This window comes from Oratosquilla oratoria, chromosome 6, assembly GCF_046742065.1.
Source record: "Oratosquilla oratoria isolate Oo_2021 chromosome 6, ASM4674206v1, whole genome shotgun sequence".
Taxonomy (NCBI): domain Eukaryota; kingdom Metazoa; phylum Arthropoda; class Malacostraca; order Stomatopoda; family Squillidae; genus Oratosquilla; species Oratosquilla oratoria.
Genome location: NC_134782.1, coordinates 43,313,666 through 43,334,885, shown reverse-complemented (window position 1 = coordinate 43,334,885; position 21,220 = coordinate 43,313,666). Strand labels below are relative to the sequence as shown.

The 21,220-nt window shown below is 44.1% G+C and overlaps 3 protein-coding genes across 8 annotated transcripts in view; 2 read left to right on the top strand and 1 right to left on the bottom strand.

The window, feature by feature from the left end:
- Positions 1 to 111: 111 nt before the first annotated feature.
- On the top strand, positions 112 to 7,963 carry LOC143026002 (cyclin N-terminal domain-containing protein 1-like). The gene is made up of 4 exons (XM_076185988.1): positions 112 to 315; positions 5,966 to 6,149; positions 7,391 to 7,559; positions 7,898 to 7,963. Exons 1-4 carry the CDS (start codon positions 231 to 233, stop codon positions 7,961 to 7,963), a joined length of 504 nt encoding a protein of 167 aa, XP_076042103.1. The 5' UTR covers positions 112 to 230.
- LOC143026454 (uncharacterized) lies at positions 7,277 to 18,377 on the top strand. The gene is made up of 5 exons (XM_076186871.1): positions 7,277 to 7,559; positions 8,220 to 8,330; positions 8,897 to 9,139; positions 11,438 to 11,565; positions 11,990 to 18,377. The coding sequence occupies exons 2-5, from the start codon at positions 8,238 to 8,240 to the stop codon at positions 12,192 to 12,194; spliced, it is 669 nt and encodes a 222-aa protein (XP_076042986.1). The 5' UTR covers positions 7,277 to 7,559; positions 8,220 to 8,237; the 3' UTR covers positions 12,195 to 18,377.
- Positions 16,264 to 21,220, bottom strand: part of LOC143026453 (uncharacterized) — a 232,385-nt gene continuing 227,428 nt past the window's right edge. For all 6 annotated transcript variants that reach the window (XM_076186868.1, XM_076186870.1, XM_076186867.1 and 3 more), the window contains one exon: positions 16,264 to 20,930. In XM_076186868.1, the coding sequence (XP_076042983.1) occupies positions 20,032 to 20,930 (899 nt within the window). In that variant the 3' untranslated portion in view covers positions 16,264 to 20,031. The remainder of the gene's footprint in view (positions 20,931 to 21,220) is intronic.

Below are 21,220 nucleotides of genomic sequence, written 5' to 3'. Positions count from 1 at the left end.
CCGTATCTTAAACACAGCTAAAAGAATTTGAAACAATAATGTTACATAGTATATATATATATTTCTTTCAGGTAGATATTCCCGCGAAACGGTTAGTATATAGTTTTTATTTTTGCATTATTGTTCCATAAGCTTTAGCAGAAACGACGCGGTAGTTTAAATGCAGAACAGACGATTCGCGACTGGAGGTATCGTATTTTGCATATGGAAATCGAATTAGATTTGTCTAAATGGACTTAGGTAATGAAGTATTCGGCGAGGCATCAAGCTCAATTTTTTCTCAAGATAGGAAGCTCTGGACTAAGACTATTTGGGGTATGTGTCGATTATTATGCATTCAAATTTCAGTCGGTTTAATTCTAGACGACACTGACACTGTCGTCTTGTACATGCAGCATCAATTTAACTTTAGAACTGTATCGCTGCAATATACATACTCCTAAGAATTTAGAGAATCTCCATCCAGGTGCTGTTATTATATTTTTGAACATTATTCAACTTACTGGGGAAATGATTAGTTAATGTTTATTTGTTTGATACGCGTTTGTTTCTTTTTGCTTATTTCAGTTTCCACCGCATACATTTGTCACATTGTATTTCATAACTATTAAAACGCCCCCACCTATTTTCCCCGCTGGTTAATTATACAAATCTACAAAAATATCCAAATAAACATATTTATCAACATAGTCGTATCAGTTTTAACCCCTGTTCTCTTTAATTCCTAAATGTTTGTGATTCATTTGTTATTCAAAAGTGTTCGAGTTACCCAGAATTTGTGTCGTCCCCAGATTTTAGTATCTTAGGTAATTTCCTAGTTTGATCAATGGAACAGCCAAATCTGCATACTGGTGGGCTTCTATGATAATATTCTACAAATATACATAATCACGGGATTTTAATTCACATCTGCTCTTGAATACAATATATGATAGCAAGATCTATATAATTATCATAGTTGTTGTGGGGCAACTGAAGCATCAATCCACCTTTACAATTTCATTTGTTATTTATTTTGTTTACTTGTTTGTTTATTTATGTAGTTATTTATGTATTCAACAGTCTATTTACATTTTCACCCACTTATTCATTCGTTTATCTATTTGTTTATTCATCTAAGTATTGTTTGATTATCCATATTTTCTTTTTGATAATACGTCAGTGGACATTCATAGAAAAATGAAATACATCAATAATATATAAAATAAATAATTAATAAATCAATTTATAACTAAACTTATAAATGATTTGCCAAAGTGGCTCAAATTCTATTTAAATTTATAAAGTTTTGAACACTGTCCCTGCCATTTTGTGCAATCTAACTTTTCACCGATTTCCTCGTTTATTGGCAACTTAATTGCATCCAAGTGTTGACGAGAAGTGAATGAACGAAAAAATAAACAAGTTACAGGTCTGTTTGGGATTTTTCTCACAATTTAAAGGTAGCATTTATTTTAATACAAATAAATGAACTACTACAAGATAATATGCTAGGCCACCAAGTCTTCCTACTTGAATCGTAGCTCCTCCTTGGGGATCGGTGCCATCTGCGTAGAGCTGATGGCCAGGGGTGGTTGCTGCTGATTGGCCCCCAACTCTTGGGGTTGGGGGGTGGTCCCACGACGTAGACGTTACACTCTATAAAGGATTTGTGGGAAAACCCAGTTTCGGCTGTGGCCTTCCTTGGGGAGACGGGACCCCTCGGACAGACAGTCTAGGGAACGACAACAACAACAACAACAAACTTGAATCGTAAGGGGCGACAAAAACGGAACGGGGATTATGACCAGCCATCCTTCTCCCTGTAGCCTCAAAGGGGACATTCCTAAGAAAAAAAAAGTAAGCCATAAGAGGGCCTAGGAATTTTCTAACCAGTACCCTAAGGTTTGGGTCTTTTAATTTGCGTGAATGTGGTACAGATGAGAGTAAAAGGGAAGAGATAGGCAGCATGTTTGTGAGAAGATGGATGAGTTGGCTTTGAGTGAAACTAAGTTGAGAGGGAGGGGCGAGTGTGAGTCTGGGAGTGTAGTTTAGAGGTTCTCAGGAGTGTAGAGAGGACGAGGGAGAGAAGGGGTGGCTATACTAGTAAGTGAATATATAGGTAAACGTGTGGTGGAGTTGAGGGAGGTTTCTTCAAGGTCAATGCGAACGAAGGTGAAAATGGGAAGGGAGATGTGGTTTTTTGTAAGTGCATAGGGGCCTAGTAGTGAGAAGAGTGTAGAAAAAAATTAGGCTTTTTGGATAGATTTAAATAAGTGCATAGAGTGATTATGGGATTAAGAAGAAACGTCAATGTAGTGGTATTGGGAGAGTGTGAGTTTGGGAGTGTAGTTGGGAGGCTCTCAGGAGTGAATAAAGGACGAGGGAGAGAAGGGGTGGCTATACTAGTAAGTGAATATATAGGTAAACGTGTGGTGGAGTGGAAGGAGGTTTCTTCACGGTTAATGTGAATGAAGGTGAAACTGGGAAGGGTAATGTGGGTTTTTGTAATTGCATATGGACCTGGTAGTGAGAAGAATGCAGAAGAAAATTAGTCTTTTTGGAGATTTAAATAAGTGCATAAAGGGATTAGGAGAAACGTCAATGTAGTGGTATTGGGAGACCTTAAGGCTAGGGTAGGAAATGAACAAATAGACGGAGTGGTTGGGAAATGTGGAGTTCCAGGAAAGAATCGTACTGGAGAGTTGATGGTGAAGATGCGTCACGAATGAGAGTTGATGATAGCAAATACAGTGTTTAGGAAGAAAGTCAAGCATAAGTACACATGGGAGAGGGTGGTGGATGGAAGAGTGGTAGCCAGAGCGTTAATGGACTATGTAGTGATAGATAGGAGTATAATAGGAAGAGTTAAGGATGCACATGTTCTAAGGGGAGAGAGTGAAGGAATATCAGATCATTTTTTGGAAGGTAAGTTGAAAGTGGAGGATAGATGTAGATTGAGGAAAAGGACAAAGGGTAGGGAGGTGCTTAGAGTGAACTGCTTAAATGAGAAAGAAAAGGAGAAGGAGTATAAGAAGAAGTCGAGAGAGGAGTGGGAGTAAAGGATAGAGTAGAACTAGGAGTGGAGGAGGAATGGGGATGGCTCAAGGAGGGAGTCACAAAGTGTGCAAAGATGGTGTGTGGAACAAGGAGGACGGGGAGAAATATAAGGAAGGGTAGTGAGTGGTGGGATGAGGAAGCAAAGAAGGCTGTAGAAGAGAAGAAGCGAGCTTTCACAGATTGGTTACAAAATAGGATGAGGGAATCGTATGAGAGGTACAAAGTAAAGAGAAGAGAAGTAAAGCATAAGATAAAGGAGGCAAAGAGGAGAGCAGATGTGAAATGGGGTAAGAGTATGACAGAAAAACTTGAAAGTAATAAAAAGATGTTTTGGAAGGACATTAAGAGAGGAAGAGGAGGCGAATCAAGTAGAGAAGAAAAGGTAAAAGGTGCAGATGGAGGGATGGTAATGTAAGAGAAGGCATTAAGAAGAAGATGGGCAGAGTATTTTAGGGAGTTGCTAAATGTGAAGGAGGATAGGGAGGGGAAGGTAGTTGCAGTGGGAAGTGCTAAGAAAATTACCGTGATGAGTGAAGAAAATGGATGAGAAATAAGGAAAGACGAAGTGAAGGCAGCTGTTAAGATGATGAGAGCAGGTAAGGCACCTGGGTTGGTTGGATGTCATGCAGAATGTCTGAAAAAAGGAGGTACAGTGATGGTGGACTGGCTGGTGAGGGTATTTAATGTTTGTTTAAGAGAGGATAGAGTGCTGAAGGACTGGAGGAGTGTTTGTATAATTCCACTTTACAGGGGAAAAGTGTACAAGTGTGAGTGTAGTAGTTACAGAGGGGTCAGCTTGTTAACTGTAGTTGGGAAGGCTTATGGGAGGGCCTTGATTGAGAGGATTAGGAGAGGAACAGAGGGAGTAATTGGTGAGGAACAGTGAGGGTTTAGGACAGGTAGGGGTTGCGTAGATCAGATTTTTGTGGAAAGACAGATATGTGAGAAAGCTATATGAAAAGGTATTTTTTTTTTTATGGATTTGGAAAAGGCTTATGGCAGGGTAGACAGGAAGGCACTGTGGGAGGTATTGCAGATATATGGGATAGCAGAAAAGCTTTTAGGAGATGTCAAGAGTTTTTAACGAGAGTAGTAGAGCGTGTGTCAGGATTAGAAATGGAGAGAGTGAGTTGTTTGAGGTAAAGGTGGGACTTCGTCAGGGATGTGTTATGTCACCCTGGCTGTTCAATTTATACATGAATGGGGTGGTGTGAGAGGTAAATGCAAGGTTAGTGGGCCAGGGATTGGAGATTAAATAAAAAGTGGGAGATAAGCCAGTTGTTGTTTGCTGACGACACTGCGCTTGTAGCAGGATCAGAGGAGGGATTGAGGAAGTTAGTGACAAAGTTTGGGAAGGTGTGCGAAAGAAGGAAGTTGAAGATAAATGTGGGTAAAAGTAAGGTGATGAGATGTACATGGGAAGAAAGTGACAGCACAATGGAAATGAGCATTAAGGGAGAGAGACTGGAGGAAGTGGATAGTTTTAGATACTTGGATGCGAATGTGATAGGAAAGGGAGGAGTGGAGGTGGAGGTAGAATGTAGATTGAGAAAAACGAGTGAATGCCTTGGTGGATTAAAAAGTGTAATGAGAAATAGACATTTGGGAATGGATGCTAAGAAGAGTTTGTATGAAGGAGTGATTGTGCCAACAGAACTGTATGGGGCAGAAACATGGAACATAAGAGAGGAGGAGTTTGAATGTTTGAGATGAGGTGTCTGAGAAGCATGATAGGGGTTACTAAGCTGGATAGTGAGAAATTAGAAGGTGAGGAGGAGAACAGGGGTGGAAAGGTAGCTGGGAGACAGGGTTGATGAAAGAGTATTGGGATGGTTTGGACACACGGAAAGAATGAGTGAAGGAAGACTAGTAAAAGAGGTGTGGAGGTAGTGAACATGAAGGGGCGACCTAGGATGAGATGGGTGGATGGGGTAAAAGGGCCTTTGGGAAAGAGGGGAATGTCTGTTGAGGAAGGACGGGAAATGACAGAAGACAGGAGTGAATGGAGAATGGTTGTGTATGGATGATGTTGTGATGCATGAGGTGGAATGGGTGGGGGAAGGGGAGTGAGGGAGTATGAGTGAGAAATAATTTGACGCAGCCCGAAGGGATTTCTCCCCATCTTCTTTTCTGCATGAGGGGAGGGAGAGGGGGGGGGGCGATTTAATGAAGCGTCCTTGCTGTGGATGAGCTGTGTCTTGTGACACTGCTTCTGACCCAGGGTAGTGGTCAAGATGCAGGGATGACCCGTCATCCAGGAGGTGCCAAGATAAGAGGGAGGGAAGAGGGTGGAGGGGAGTGAAGTGTGATAGGTGATGGAATGGGTGGGAGTGGTTTTTATGTCTTTGGTTTTTTGACTACCTCTCTTGTAAGGGGGGAAAAGCCTTTGGTATATGTATGTATGGACCTATTCTTCATGGTAAAGCATAAATAAACGAAATATAGAGGATTGAGGTAGAGTAAAACAAGGGATTGAATGATTGGGTCACTTAATCTCACCAACCTCTTTCCAGTTGTGAATGGGTTTCGTCCTGAATAAAATCGGTGACGGCAAATACAACAAATGTACACGACGACGCAAAACCAGGGATCGTTTTGATGTCAAATAAATAGTTTTATTTTGCAAATGTGTGTTCTAATATTTTTGTAGAATAATAAGACCTAATTATAATCACAGGACGTATATATCAGTACAAAGACAGAGTATAGAATATTTTTTATCATAGCCTTGTTTCTAACCTATATTTAGGCGCAGACTGGGTTGTTGCTGTTAGGTTATGTAATCAAATATATATTTAACGACATATGTGAAAATACGAATATTCATTACTATGCTTATAATAAAGACACAACGTGTTCTATGTTATCTGTTTACATTTTAATCCAAATGTCTTAAGATGTGATTTTTTTTTAATCTCCCTTGCAGAAGAACACCTGAAGGACTGGCTCGGCAGGCTGGTCGAGGAGAACCGGAGACTGAGACAGAGTAGCACCTTGTCCTTGGGTCGGGTGCTCGAGCCCCAGATGGTCCAGCTGGTCCTCGGGCTCACCTCCGAGTACAACCAGGTCGAACCTCACATCTTCTACTCGGCGCTCGATCTTTACGACAGGCAAGGCTTGTGCCAGGAGTGGTGGTGGTGGTGGTTGGGGTGGGTGGGGAGGGGGGTTCTTGGGCTAAGACGATATTCCTTCTCAGCCGAAGCTGGATCAAATCGTCTGGAACAACACCCAGAGAACTCTTCGCTTATATATATATATATATATATATATATATATATATATATATATATATATATATATATATATATATATATGTATATATATTAACAACCATAATGCATTTTAATTCTAGGCCATCAAAGGCCAGCATGCTGAAATTGAAATGTGTGTATATATATATATATATATATATATATATATATATATATATATATATATATATATATATATACACTTTTTTGGGGGGGTAACATGGTCGTGATGAGTAAATTCCAGTGTTTCTCAAACTTACAAGCTTTGTATACCCCTGACATCGACTTCTAAATTCAGGTGACCCCTTGATACGGGATTAGATAATATATAGTCACTTTTTCTAAGTGTTTACTAATAAAAACACACCATAAAAATCATCGCCATATTCTGAGAGAATATGGCAATGATTTGTATAGCCAGGGGGAAAAATGGAAATCTCGATTAAGATACATTGTGTAGTCGTGAATTATGTATATATATATATATATATATATATATATATATATATATATATATATATATATATATATATATATATAAAACTGAGCCATGACAGTATTAGCAGTAATATGTTGAGTTCCCCGTCCTCCGGACCCCTTGGTAGGATTCTGCGGACCCCTGGTTGAGAAACACTGGTGTAGAGAACATTTCGTCACTCGTAAAGGATTCGAGGTCTCCCGGATGACACTACAACACATTTGATTATGTTGTATTGTCCTCTCTCCACACCCCACTAAGCAGCACACTCCAAAGTCTTTATTCCATGCAGTTGACTTGTCACCTCTCCTTTCATGTTTCCATATTGTTCTCCCAAAAACAAAACACCTCATTCGTGGTTGACTGCTTTCTGGAACACGTGGTCCCAAAGGAGGGTTGGTTTATATTTCTAAAATAATAATAATAATAAAGTCAGGATGGGTAGTCATAATCTCACTTGCGAGTTCGCTCCTTTCCGGTACGCATTGGGCTAAGACAGTTAACGAGCATTGTTCTCTCACGCATCTCAAACCATCATCACCACAACCCTACAAGATCACTGCCAACCTTAACTCGTTCTTCTCTCTTTGTCACGGTACTCCTTCGCTGTCGACTCCGCCAGGTTCAGCGCTGCACACGTGCACGAGCTGGCCCAGTACGTGCTGGGGCACTTCAAGGGCAAGGACCTCGAGGCGGCCCTGCGCGACGTCAAGCGGCGCGTCCACCAGCAGGCCTTCCTTCGGGTCCTCTCCTGTGTCCAGCTCGCTTGCAAGGTCAACACGAACAAAAGGGTGAGTTTCTCTCTCTCTCTCAATGGGGTGGGGTGGGTGGTTTGATTCGGCCACACACACACCTCCCCCGGACGGGGGTGGAGAAAGTCATTGATCCATATGGACGTTTCCTTAAGACTAGATCTAAGTCGACAATCATTATCACGTATATCTTGAGATGAAATTCTGGGAACATACTTAACCAAAAAAAAAACATAATTGCAATGGGTCTTCCGGGTTGTCGAAGACACTTGTCCTTGCTTATAAATAAATTGATAAATACGATAGTAGGGGCTTGGTATTTTGTTGGAGGGAAAAGTACCGAAAGTACCAGAATCTAGGTGTTCCCATTCCTACAGCGCACTCTGCGTCTTACAATAAAACCACTTGAGGGTTTAGGAGCTGCTCGTTGTCTGTGGGACTGACTCCCATTCCTGTGTCGGCGAAATTGCCTCGTGGCCTTGAAGACTCAAACTGGTAGTGCTCCGTGCAGTGCTTGTCTCCTGGTAGAATTGCTTTTTTTTCAAACACTCAGCTTCTGATAGCTTCTTTACATTCTGATTTTTTTTATTCTATTCTATTTTATCTAATTTTATCTATTTAATAATTTACCTATTCATTTTTTTCAAGCACTCAATTGATGGTAACTTCTTTCTTTCTCTTCGTTCTTCGTCATGACAGAACCTCAGCCTGCGCGCCATGCAGAGACTCCTCTTCAAGGCTGGCTTTCCATTCCACCAGAGTTCGGTCCTCAAGTCTGAGCTCCGGGTACTCGAGGAGCTCAAGTTTAAGGTGAGTTACCTCAGGTATGATGCCCTCACTCCCTCCCTCCCTCTCTGCACTGCCTCTGACCCGAGCAGGGTGGCGGGAGTGAGGAATGACCCTTAATCATCCACGAGGTGCTATGATGGGTCAGGGGACAACGAGTGAATTTTGGGAGGACTTCTGCTTTGATTTGGGCATTCTTCTTATAAAGGCGATTTTTTTGTGTTTACATATGTATTGATGTATGTATGTATGCATACATGTGTTCACGAATGCATGCAAGTATGCATGTATGTACGTATGAATACTTGTATATGTACGTATGTATGCATGTGTGTGTTACGTACGTATATATCTATGTGCCACCTATGTATGCATGTATGTACTATATTATGGATCTTATATACAATAAAGTTACAATGACAGAGCACAGAGGTGTTTGTCTGCCTGAATCTCAAATATTCAAGGTTTATTACATGCTACCGCCTCTGCTGGAGGTTCACCCTACTACACTGTTATCCAAGTAGTTTTCACCTCCCTCTTGATACATCTACGTCCTCCTCGACTGCACCTACCTCCTCCTCGAATTCCAGTGCTCAATGGGATCGTCCCCCCTGGTCTACGTCGGTGTCCTCCTTGCTCTCGCCTCCTCGTACCCCGAGGGTTCTCCTCAGGCCAAGGATGGCTCCGGCCGCAGCAAGGGCCCCAGCAAGATCAAGGGGAACAGTCGCAGAAGGGGCCGGAAGACGGAGGAGACGGCGAGGGAGGAAGACAAGGAGGAGGAGGAGGAGGAAGACAGTGGCCCGCCAATGTATTATGTTGGAGGGAATGAGAAAGTAAGTGTTCGTTTTTATTTTATCTTATTTTATTTATTTACCTATTTTTTGTGTATATGTGTGTTTTTGGAACTGTACAGCTGCGGACAAATCAACCTGACACTGGAGCGCCCTGTGGTGCGTGGCACCTCTGTAGTTTGTGTTTCTGTACAGTAGGTCCTGCAGTGGACCATTACGGCTGATTGCCAACTACAACAACGTATTCAATTGTACATCTTATGGCTTGCTACCAGTGGAATGGATGTAATTATGCTGAAGATTACACACACACACACACACATATCTGTGTCACGTTCATTTGGCCGCAACTGAACGTGATGTAGTTTACTTATTTATTAATCTAGTTATTCTATTAATCATTTTATTTGTTTTTACACTGTCTTCGTGTTTATAACCCCGTCTTTATGATAGGAAAACCTTAGGAAATCTCTCTGTCGACATTTTCAGAGCGGTTCGTTCTTGCACGTCACTGATCGAACATTATAAACGAAACCATTAGGAAACAAAGACATCATTCAACCCCCTTAGTCTGGTCTCCTCCCCCCCCGCGACTGAACTTAATCGTTAGGTGCTCACCAGAACAAAGACTACAAATCACGTCGTCAGCCCGAGAAAGAGAGGGAGAGAGAGAGAGTTTCGGTGTCGTCGGGGGCGATTTGGCAACAGCGGGATTGTTTACTATGTCTCGCTCCATTGCCTCTGACCCCAGCGGTGGGGCTGAGATCAGGGATGACCCCTCTTCCGCAAAGTGCCAAGAAAGGAAGGAGGATGACTGGGTATTGGATGGGTGTGGAGTATGGGTGTGCTTTGGTGTGTGTGTGTGTGTGTGATTCACCATGGTCTTTGGATCACGTGTTGGACTCGTAATCGATAGCTATTTCCCTCCCGGAAGAGAGCCCAGAGATCGTATATGACCGATCTATGGGTAATGCTGTGACCTTACGCGCGCGCACACACACACACAACTCCCCGCCCACGAGAGTTGGAGTAACAACCCGCAGCGCAGCGATACTAAAATTATTTCAGCCCTGAGCGGGATTCGAACCCGGACTTTCGTAGTGGCAGCCGGGAACTCTACCAACTGCGCCACGAGGTGTGTGTGTGTGTGTGTGTGTGTGTGCTTTGGAGTATGTGTCTATGTGTGTGTGTGTATTTACCTAATTGTAGTATACAAGAAGGGAGCAACGCTCGTTAGGCCCCTTCTCCTACTCTCCAATTTATCATACCTAGCCTCAAATCCATATATAGTTCCAGTGTGTGTGTGCGCGCACATAAACATACAGTTTCTCAGAAGACTGCCACCCACTGTAGTACTTAGGAGTGAAGTCAGGTGCGCTCTCCCTCGACAGCTCGACCGGCCGGGCCTCTCGGCGGCAGCAGCATTCTTGGCCCGCACGAACTCGCTTCCTGATGACCTTCGAAGCCTCACGCTTCTGACCACCGCGCCCTGACTTGCACCTTCTCTCTCTCTCTCTTTTACTCCCTCCGTCTATATCTCTCTCCCTGCCTCTCTCTCTTTCCTTGACATCGTCTTTCTTCCTCTCTTTCTCTCTCCCTGCCATTCTCATTCTCCCTCTCTCTCCTCCCTCTGGTTTAATTAAGGTCTGTACACAAATACATATCGGTTAATGTGCTGGACTCATGATTGACAGTTGTGGCCCTCCCGGATGAGTGCTCAGAGCTCATTAGTCCTGTCTAGGGGTAATGCTGCGATTACACACCCATATCCTTGCACAGTAACTGCAGTATCAGTGGAAGCTATTATGCCGTGAGCGGGATATGAACTCGGTAACACTGTGTGTGTGTGTGTGTGTATGTGTGTGTGTGTGTGTGTGTGTCCGTATGTGTAATTTATCTTCAGTATATGGCGTTGGAACTTTGCTCACTGGATCCCGTCTCTCTTCTATATAACCATCAAACTTTGCCTTTCATTCATTTATCTTGTTCACTTGGATTATTTTCCCAATTTATTTCACAAACTGACTCATCTATTTGGGGAGTTTCGGTTTCTAACGCATTTTACAATGATGGTGAGAAGTCTACGGCAGGAGGCTTTTAGTAGCTGTGGCCGACGACGTCACATTTGCCCCTACGATGCGCTTTGGGGACTGTTTGGGCCACGCAACAAACAGCCACTGCTAGGAATCGGATAGGAGTGCGGGATTCAAACCCACAACTAAGCGAATACGATACCAGTACGCTCCTGATGACCCCAATCTGTCCATGCACTAACATTATTTGACACTGTTACCAAAGACAACCACGGTCTTGGTGTTTACGTTGGTGTCTGTGTTCCAGGTTCGATTGGACAAATTGTACAAGACCACGACTTTAGTACTGGAGGCGGCACACCTCAAACACGGCGCCATCTACCGAAGAGTCTTCAAACGGGTCACAGGTTCCGAGGTCATGAGTCGCAGGTACAGGTAAGGATTATGGATGCGACATGTGGACGGTCCCGAAGGAGCGAGGTGCAAAAGTTTGAACAGAGGTGATTCATGGGTGAGAATGTGGTTGGGCTCTACAGGTTCAGAAGTGTGAAGAAGATGGATGGATGTTGCTGGGTTGTGCAGGTTTAGAAGGATGTGTGAAGATGTGTGTATGTTATGGATGAAAATGGGAAAACAAGGGGAGTGAAGCGAGATGTCTTATTGTAGGGGTGAGTACGGTAAGTGGATACAGTTATGTAATATTTCTTCTTGACTGTACTGCCATCTTTACATTTGAAATGTCCTAAAAGAATGACATATGACATTGACACCAAAACTCCCATCACCCAGTCTCATGTCCCAAACACTCTCCTCCCTGGAATGACCCGTCGTGTATTCTTGTGCTCCGGACGACCTGAAGGCGAGGGTTTGTGAAAGTCGTTGCTGACCGTCTCCTCTTGTCTGGGTCTTCGGTCGTGGCTGCTGCCTGGCTCTTTGGCGACTCCATGGGCGACTCCATGGCCAAGTCCATCGCCCATCACACCAGAATCCCGGTAGACGACCTGCAGGTCTTTGCTGCCTGCATCCTACACGAAATCCTGGGATCTTCCCTTCTGAATACTTGAAGGGCCGTCGGAAAGGACATCATATATGTATTGACTCGAGTTCTAATTTTTTTGCTCGTCTTTATCTCTAATATTTGGGGTGATTGCCGTCGTCTTAACCACGTTACAACTTGACTAAGCATAAATTCTCAAATTATATTTATCTGTTTACATCTGTCATTTTGACTTGTACGAGTACTTTACCTGTGTGACCCCTCATAACCGTTATTAGACAAATTAATAGCTTATTTACATTTACTTCTGGATATTTATGAATTGCACATTCCAATGTTATATACGGATCATGACAAGATTAAAAATTGGCCGTTAAATTGGTGTGGACCACTAGAAGACTTCTGTGCCTCTCACTCATTTCATTTGGCTCCTGAGAAATGTAACGTGGTCACTGGGGGAATCGTTAACGTGGCCTCAGAACAAACGGACAAGACTGAATCCTCCATCCACAGGGGCATCTTACAGTGTCTGCGGACACAAGAGAGAATACTGTTCTCAGTGACGAATTCGTCTTCTCTGTCTGCAGACGACAGACCAGCAGTGTTTTTTTTTTTTTTTTTTTTTTTTTTTTTTTTAATAAAGGTGGTGAGCGTGTACGTCACCGAGAACATTGTTCTCACTTTGTCACCAGACACTGTAGGATGCTCATAATATGATGGACGTAGCGTAAGACTTTGTTAGAAAACAAATCACTTCTTTGTAGTCTCGAGAACCCCCCTCCCTCCACGCTCGCGATGGTTTTGGCTCATGTATAGGTCGTGGGCAGGAAGAAAGAAATGGGTGACAGGTAGGTGACTTAGCTACCTACTTATAAGTAGGAAGAAGCCTGTTGGCATGCAAACAGAGAAATCTGGTCATTTTTACTTTCCCCGACACCATTTACTTTCTTTTATCGTTTCCTTATTTTTTCAGAACTTAAGCTAACATAACCCAACCTCATCAACAAAATTTATTTTGCCTGGCGCACAGCCTTGGTGTCGAAATAACAAAAATTATCCGATAGGTCTTTTGTACGTGTTGTTTGTTCCGTGACACCACGATGATGACCACGAAGTCTACTTTACCCCTAAGACTGGACTATATGGGGTTAGATGTGTATTTGACATGAGGAGTTCCACAACCCTTAGTACTTGCAGACTGTGTATTTTAGTAATAACAAGATATGTACTTTAGCAAGGTATTGTGTATAAATAATGATATGCAGCATATGATAAATTTGGATTTCGACCATAGATGATAGACATAAAAACGCAGGACTTCAGGATTATCATTATTATATTAATTTGTTTTGTATTCATTCATCTACTTATCCCACTAGGTTTCAGCTTACACATCATCTCGATGTATAAAATTTTAGGTTTAGACACGCTATTGTAATGACTTTTGCATTGGGTTAGACCATGTATTGCTAGCATATTCGTTAGTCCAGTATATGTTGGATTCAAAGACCTTGTGCACACGATTGAACACCAATCAATCCTATTACAGTTTGTTTTGACCATATATTGCCTTTTTTCGTGGACACGATACACTTCCACAATCATCTGACGAACGTGACTCGACAATAGATTTCATGCATCACTACAGTACCTATCCAAGAAAGCCCGTTGATGGGGCTACGACTGTTACAACTTTCAAAAATGCTCCATTGTGGTCAAACGGATTTTGTCCGAGTGTACAGTATGTCAATGCAATCTGTATCATAATAAAATGTCCTTTCTTAATTATTTGGCCGTTATCCTTGTTCTATATTATCATAACTTACTAATGTTGTCACGTTTATTATTTGTATAAATTCTACATATCTTATGATAGCCTATTCTATTTCTTATTTAGGTGAAGGATAAGATCATTTTGCATTATTTCATGGATGTAGGACCTGAAGTACTAACTCCAGCACCCACAATACACTGCCGTTTTCAAGACTTGCTAGTTGCAACTTACCTCTTCGTAAGGCGCCATGTTCAATTATTATTTCAAAACACACAAAATAGACCTCTTCAGGAACTTTTTGTCTCTCAAAACAATATTGAAAGACATCCACTTATAACAAATATACTGAAGAAGTTCAGTAGTAGATTTAAAGCACTTAATCATACGGATTCAATACCAGACCGTCCTTTACACTCGATGTTTTTGCGGGAAGTAATCCAACCGTACGTCACTAATGCCCAACAACTTCAAGCAACGAAGGAATCGCCATTTGCAATACTAACACAAAATGAGAACACACTCATTTGCCGTTCACTATACTGCTAACCCAAAAAGTTTACATTCAGTTTTACAAATTGCCAACCTGCTAACCTATATTGAATACGGTTTGGTGCTCCCCATTTCAAATACCAGTAGTATACGGATGCAAATATTGAAACTGAAAGAGGCAGGCTTGTAAAAAAAAAAAATAATCTTTCTAATATTTCTGGTATAGATATAAGTAAATTACTTAATTTTGTACCATGAAAAAAGAACCATAAGATGATCTAACCAAGTTACGTACGCGTACCCAGTAAAAGAGAGAAGTGGGTAGGATTTGAACTCATCCTTATCAACGACAATATTCCAATTATCAACATTCAAAAGGAATCGCGAGAAACTCCGATATGGGCATTTTTCGACCAATAAAAATTCATTTCCATGATAATAATTTTTTATGTAAATCACTTTCGTTCATTAACGATATTACTGGTACCAAATATTGTACCATGAAAAAAAGTATAACCATAAGTTGATCTAACCAAGTTACGTACGCGTACCCAGTAAAAACAGAAGTGGGTAGAAATTGAACTCTTCCTTATCAACGACAATATTCCAGTTCAATAGGAATCGCGAGAAACTCCGATATGGGCATTTTTCGACCAATAAAAATTCATTACCATGATATAAATTTTTATGTAAATAACTTTCGTTCATTAACGATATTACTGTCAGTGTGTTTCAATTCAGTAATTAAAACAATTTGACTCAGTGTCGTTCGCTCATATGTTAACTCTCTTCAGTATTACGCCCTCAAAGTAATCACAACGTAAAAATCTGGCATGAAAGAAAAAAAAATACATTAATATGTCTAAAGGATTGAGAAATCTTATTCACTAGGAAAACCTCAATTGAACTGTTTTAATCGTTTCATTCTAACATTGTGAAAAACACTTCTAATATCGAACAACTATTTAAGTTTTGAGTATAATTCATATGTTTTCTGTGCTGTTTTATCTCCCATCTTCATTGATGACTGACATTTTCAACTTCATGTTCTTTTCCTCTCCCTGCATAGGATACAGAATCCAAAAATTCATGCAGTAACTATGCTAGGGACTTCAGTGACACCCCTATGGATCACAGTCACACAGTAATTTGTGAATAGAGAACCTCTGCTCAAAAATTATTACCACCTATTTTCTGTTATCCTCCATTTTTAATCTCTGGTGCAATACTGTCCCCAAGGATAGATACACTGGTTCTTGGCAACATTACACATCTCCCTACTCTACTGTAGTCAATTGAGCCTTTTTATTTATATATATATCATTACACAATCTCATAGACAAACCCTTCACCCATCTGTTGTTCTTCCTATCTAAGGTCCAGCCCACCACCTGAGTCAGAAGCAATGCAGTAAGACACAGTACCTCCACAATAATAATAATAGCCTCAATATCAAAATTAATTCTTCCCCTTTTAAAGGTGGTGGCTAAATCAAAGCATACACCAAACCCCTAAACTGGTTTGTTGGGTGATAGGTGGGTATTTGTTTTGATTCAGCCAGCACCTACATAAGGAAAAGGACTTTTGGTATACATGAAACTCGTGGCCACATGTTATTACTACTGTATTTCTCAAGTTTCACTTCTTCAAATTCAACCTTACCATTTCACAATTTCCTTTCAATACTTCCTGTTTTTCTATTTTCCAAGTTCTTGTTTTCAAAAATTTGTTCTCTTCTGAGGCGATTTTCTTTCTTATATTTCCTTTTGGGCCTATGCCTCTATCATTTAACTTGTGCAAATTTGTAGTACATATATCCAGTGTGCCAATAGCACCCAGAACAGAAATCATGCATGTGAAATGAAACACATCAGTACTTACTCCATTTATTTAACAAATGGCACTTGTATATCACAAAGGGAGTAAAATACTTGAGCTATGCACGGTACCATCTTCAACATGTTTGGTGGCGGCGCCAGCCTGGCAACTCCCACGTCACCACCGTCAAAAATATAAACTATAAAGTGGAGAAGACCTGAATCTTCCTATATCCAACTCTCCTGTACACAAAAATGGATATTTGGTGAAACTAACCACACATTCTACCTCTACACCCACGACTCCCACATGTTTTGGCACCGAACAACTTTGTCAAGCTTTCCAGGTATCTTTCTTCTCACCAACTTGGCTCTGTGGGTAAGCAAATGAACACCCACAGCCATCTACTGCCGGTGGGCTGAGGGGGGCTGAAATGGGCAGGGGAGCGAGCGGCAGGGCATCTGGTTCTCCTGAGATGGGTGTGGCTTATGGCACGACGCAAAGTGTTGGCACTGCCGCTGAGTGCCACTAGCTCCTTGTACTCTGGAAGGGAATCAGGACTGACCGCGCCCGACTCCGACACGCGACTTCTGACCCGCGCACCCACTCTGCACATCTAACCAATCATACACAACCACAGCAGGCAACTGCACTTCTGGGAATCCTGTGTGCACATGACCACATGAATGTGGGCACATGTAGGGATCCCATGAACACATCTGCACTGTGTTCAGTGCCTGCAGGAACCTCCCATCCACTATGCCCAATGGTTGAGCAGGTGCCTACACACACACGAACTTGGCAAATATGATATAGATGGATCACTGGTGACTGCGGGCAGCACTAGTTGCCATGGAAATGTCTGTTGTGTAGGAGCGACAAACTGGAGAAGGCGCAGTCCACCTGGCGAAGGGGTTATCAAGTGCACAAAATATACTTATGAGGTAATATACAACTATGTACAGGCAGGATGAATGCACCACGCGTGGCAACAACTCATGGAATCTGTGCTGGAAGAGAGTACGGCCAGGCACTTGCAGTGCCACAGGTTGGCACTCTTTCCATCCCACACCTATCCACCCACCCCTCTCCTTCTCCTCCATTCTAGTTGTTCTTGGTTTCTGGGTTCTACACTGGGGTAGGCAGGCAGGCATGCACGCAGGCAAGCCAGCAGGCCGGGAGGAAGGCTGGATCACATTTGCCGTGGGGCTCGCAGTCTCCTTCAAGGAATGTTGAGTCATGCCATTTAGCTTCCACATTATCACAGATCATCAACATTTCAACATATTGCAAAATAATTCAACACGTTATTTGAAATTGACTGTCTAAATGACAACAAAATTTCGGCATCAACTGTCAGCCTAACAACACTCGTCTGTGACATCAATGGCAGTTCCACTGAGACCGTGGTCCGTCGAGCTCCGATTCTATTCACACCTGCTTTTGTCCTTCGATGATGCCAGCAGGCCACACTCGATTCATTTCATCCAAAAAGACAAAATGAGCATTACTGTAGCTAACATGTTCATATAACACCACATGGGGTGACGATGGTGACAGTGGTGGTGGTGGTGATGGAGAGCATACATTATCCTTCTCACTCCAAGTTGGCCTCGTCACATGAAGTTATCCTTGAGCATTACTGAGGCCTGCCTTTTGAATCAAAACTCCATCCCCCCCTCCCTCCCTCCCTCCTCAAACACTGAGTATGACCATCACCACCACTCTGACCCTAGCTCACCCAACAAAGGAGCAACAGCATTAATAGCTATTATCCACCATTGCCGAATACAGCTACTACCACCACTCCGTCTCTATCCCCCAACAAGGGATTAACAACAGCAGCAGAAACGGCTGTTGTCCACCCATGGAGCGGATGTTGGCAACAGCTGACCCAGCTAAGGATGTCGTCAGAATGATGACAACAATGATGACAATGACAACAAAATGGTGTTCCCACGGAGCGACTGTTCTCAACTTAAATGTAGCATTGCCCAGAAGACCAGAAAGCTTAGGAGAAACCTGCTTCCTGGCCGTCATCGAGCTTGTCAAGACAAAACACGAGCACTGCCCCTAAAAAGTTTATTATTATCATAAAAAAAGGGAAGGCATTGGCCATTAATGAGCTCCAGCATATGGTGCTCATGTCAAATCACAGACACACACACATGCACACACAGATACATTTACAAAACATCCACTAGACAATCACATCGCACCTTTCTGAATCCCCTGCTCCCCTCCCTTCCCCCCATATCCCAAATTCCCCAAACTATGCCGGGAACACCCGGAACAAGAAACATATTCGGGGGGGTGAAAAAAAAAAAAAAAGACACTTTGAACCTGCATCATCGCTGACCAACACTTTGTACAAGTCCTGTGGCTTGAAAGCACAACGTAAGGCAGTTGAGTGTCCTTCGCACTTCTGGTGTGTCTTCACTAACATCACCAGCGGATGTGCGGGTGGCCACGCAGAGCCGTGACGGCACAATATCGGAACAATAACAATAACAACAACAATAATAACTGTGGTGGGCCCGTGCAGGACATGGGAAAGACGAAGGCACATATAGGAGGTTGATGCATGGGCAAATGATAAGACACACGTTAGACAGGCACACACGAGGATCCCCTCTTAACCGGCAGAGGGGCGTGCATGCTGATGAAGGCAGCAGTGCACCACGAGGGACGCGAGGCCTGGAAGACGATGTGGGCAGTCCTTGATGCCGGGAGGACCTGGGTTGTTTAACCCAGCTTGGTAACCGTCAGGGAGGTTTGTAATGCCGCACTGAAGCAATGCCCTTGGTAGCAGTGAGATCCTGAAGGAAAGACTGTAGTAGGATGCCCAAGCGACTGGTTGTACTCCCTTCCTTGTGTCAAGGTGGGGAAGGGTAGAATGCCGTCGCTGCCGAATTCCAGTTGTCAGAACGACCATGGGACGCAACGAATAAACAAAGTGTGACCAGAATGGTCCAGGTTTGTGACGACCTCCTGGAGGAGGTTGTGTTTCCGCTCTCCCACATGCGAGTCTTTGGCAGGGTGAGGAAACAAGTGGGTTACCAACCTCTTTCTATCCCGTTTCTTCATTTTTCTTCTTTTTATTCTCATTATTCTTATTCCTGCTTCTGTGTCCTTTTTAGTAGCCCATGACCCCATTCGGTCGACTGACCTTTAAGCCCCCGTCCGCCCCATCCGGATCCAAGCAGTAATGTCCCCAGACTCCTCCCAGCGAGGAACGTCACCGAGGAGGACAGCCTTGCGACGCTGACGGCGGCGGTGGCAAAGACGCTTCAGTCTTAACACTCAGCAGGCTGCTGAAGGAATTTGTGCTTGTTGCAATGCTTACACAAGTAGTTGGGATAACAGCAGCAGGATGCGAAGCTACACTGGCGGGGGTTGTTTTTGCAGTGAGGAGGTTGGTGGCTGTGCAAGCTGGGACTTGAGTTACGGCAGAATCTTGCAAGGTTTTCGAGGTAGGTACACAGGGTGAATAAGGTGGTGAGGCCGAAGGGTACCCATGGGAGGGTGAGCCTTGGGCAAGTGTCGATGAGGATGAGGCAGGGCGAGTGGGTGAGTGAGCAGGTGAATGAGTAGATATGGCACTGGTATGAGCAGAAGAACTGGAAGAGTGACTGAGAGCAGCCACAGAGTGCGTGAGAGCAGAGGAGCTCGGGGGAGGGGAAAGTGTGCGAGCAGGGGGAGCCACGAAGTAAGCGGTACGTGGAGCAGGTGATGTTGAGGAGTGAGCAGGCGGAGCTACAGCATGAGAAGGTGTCGAGGCCTTCATAGCAGCGGCGGGAGTGAATGCACGGGCCACCTCGGGTCATTGCAAGACGGGCACTGTGGCCGATTTCTCTGTAGGAGACGACACCGAAGAGAAGTCGAAGGTCTGTGGCAGGAGTGGGGAGACGACGGGCTGCAGGTGGGAGTACTGCTGGAGGGCGGGGAAGGTGAAGTGGTACGGCCCTCGTGGGGACCCGTAGTGCGGCGACAGCGTCGGCAACGGGCTCAAGTTGGACCACAGGTGGAGGGGCAGGTAGGGGGATTTGGTCCCCACGCCGCTGTAAGGAGGAGACGGGAGGTTGACCAGAGGCGTGTTCAGCGAGGAGGCCGAGAACTGCCTCGGGGACAAGACTGGTGACGATCCCGTGATGGCCTCGATGGACAAAGGCGAGGGCCGTGGCTTGGGCCCCGTCCTCTGTCTGTTGCTCGAGGAGGATGTGGAGGATGTGGAGGACGAGGAATAGGCTGCGCTGGTGGAGACTGGCATCTTCATCTCACGCGGAGGGGGCGGCGTGAGGGGCGATAGGGGCGGAGGCGAGGGGAGAGGTGAACGGAACCGTGCTGGCGACCTGCCCCTCGGCGTGGCGGACCTCGGTCGAGGAGATCGTGACCTCGGCCTTCGCTGCTCCTCCTCCCTTCTCCTCTCCTCGGCCTCTTCCTCCATGCGCCGACGTGTCGCTTCCTCGGACACGAGGTGCAGCGGCGCGGGGGGCCCCTCTTCTCCGGAGTCGTCCGAGGCGGGGGACGGGGACCTGTTGGACGCGAAGTCTGGAGGCCACAGTGGCGGGGGCGCCACCGAGGGTGGGGGGGCCACAGCTGCTGGGGGCTCCGCCTCCGGGCGGCGGGAGAGCGCGGACAGAGCCCGACTGAGTTCGTAGTTGCTGAGGCTGGCTGCCGCGATCTGTGTGAAGGCCGCGTTGTACATGTGTGCCAACGGACCTGGAAACGAAGGTGACGGGGGTCAGTGGACGGCACCTAATCGACGTCATACCAAGTACTTCTATCAATTTATCTATATATACATATCTATATACCATACACACTTTTATCTATATACCGAAAGGCTTCTCCCCACTGATAAGGTAAGTTCCCAGCCAATAGTATCTTAATAGTAAATGGACCATTCAATGTAATACTTAAGAAATAAATACATCAAATACACACACACATACACAGAGAGAGAAAGAGCAAATACCCCCTAGAAAAATAAGAAAGAAGAGGAAGAACAA

Coding starts and splice junctions, on each gene's coding strand:
- LOC143026002 (XM_076185988.1), top strand. CDS start 231: ATGGACTTAGGTAATGAAGTATTCGGCGAGGCATCAAGCTCAATTTTT. Junction 316..5,965: donor CTGGACTAAGACTATTTGGG/GTATGTGTCGAT, acceptor TCTCCCTTGCAG/AAGAACACCTGAAGGACTGG. Junction 7,560..7,897: donor AGGTCAACACGAACAAAAGG/GTGAGTTTCTCT, acceptor CCATTCCTACAG/CGCACTCTGCGTCTTACAAT.
- LOC143026454 (XM_076186871.1), top strand. CDS start 8,238: ATGCAGAGACTCCTCTTCAAGGCTGGCTTTCCATTCCACCAGAGTTCG. Junction 8,331..8,896: donor TCGAGGAGCTCAAGTTTAAG/GTGAGTTACCTC, acceptor CTCGAATTCCAG/TGCTCAATGGGATCGTCCCC. Junction 9,140..11,437: donor ATGTTGGAGGGAATGAGAAA/GTAAGTGTTCGT, acceptor TCTGTGTTCCAG/GTTCGATTGGACAAATTGTA.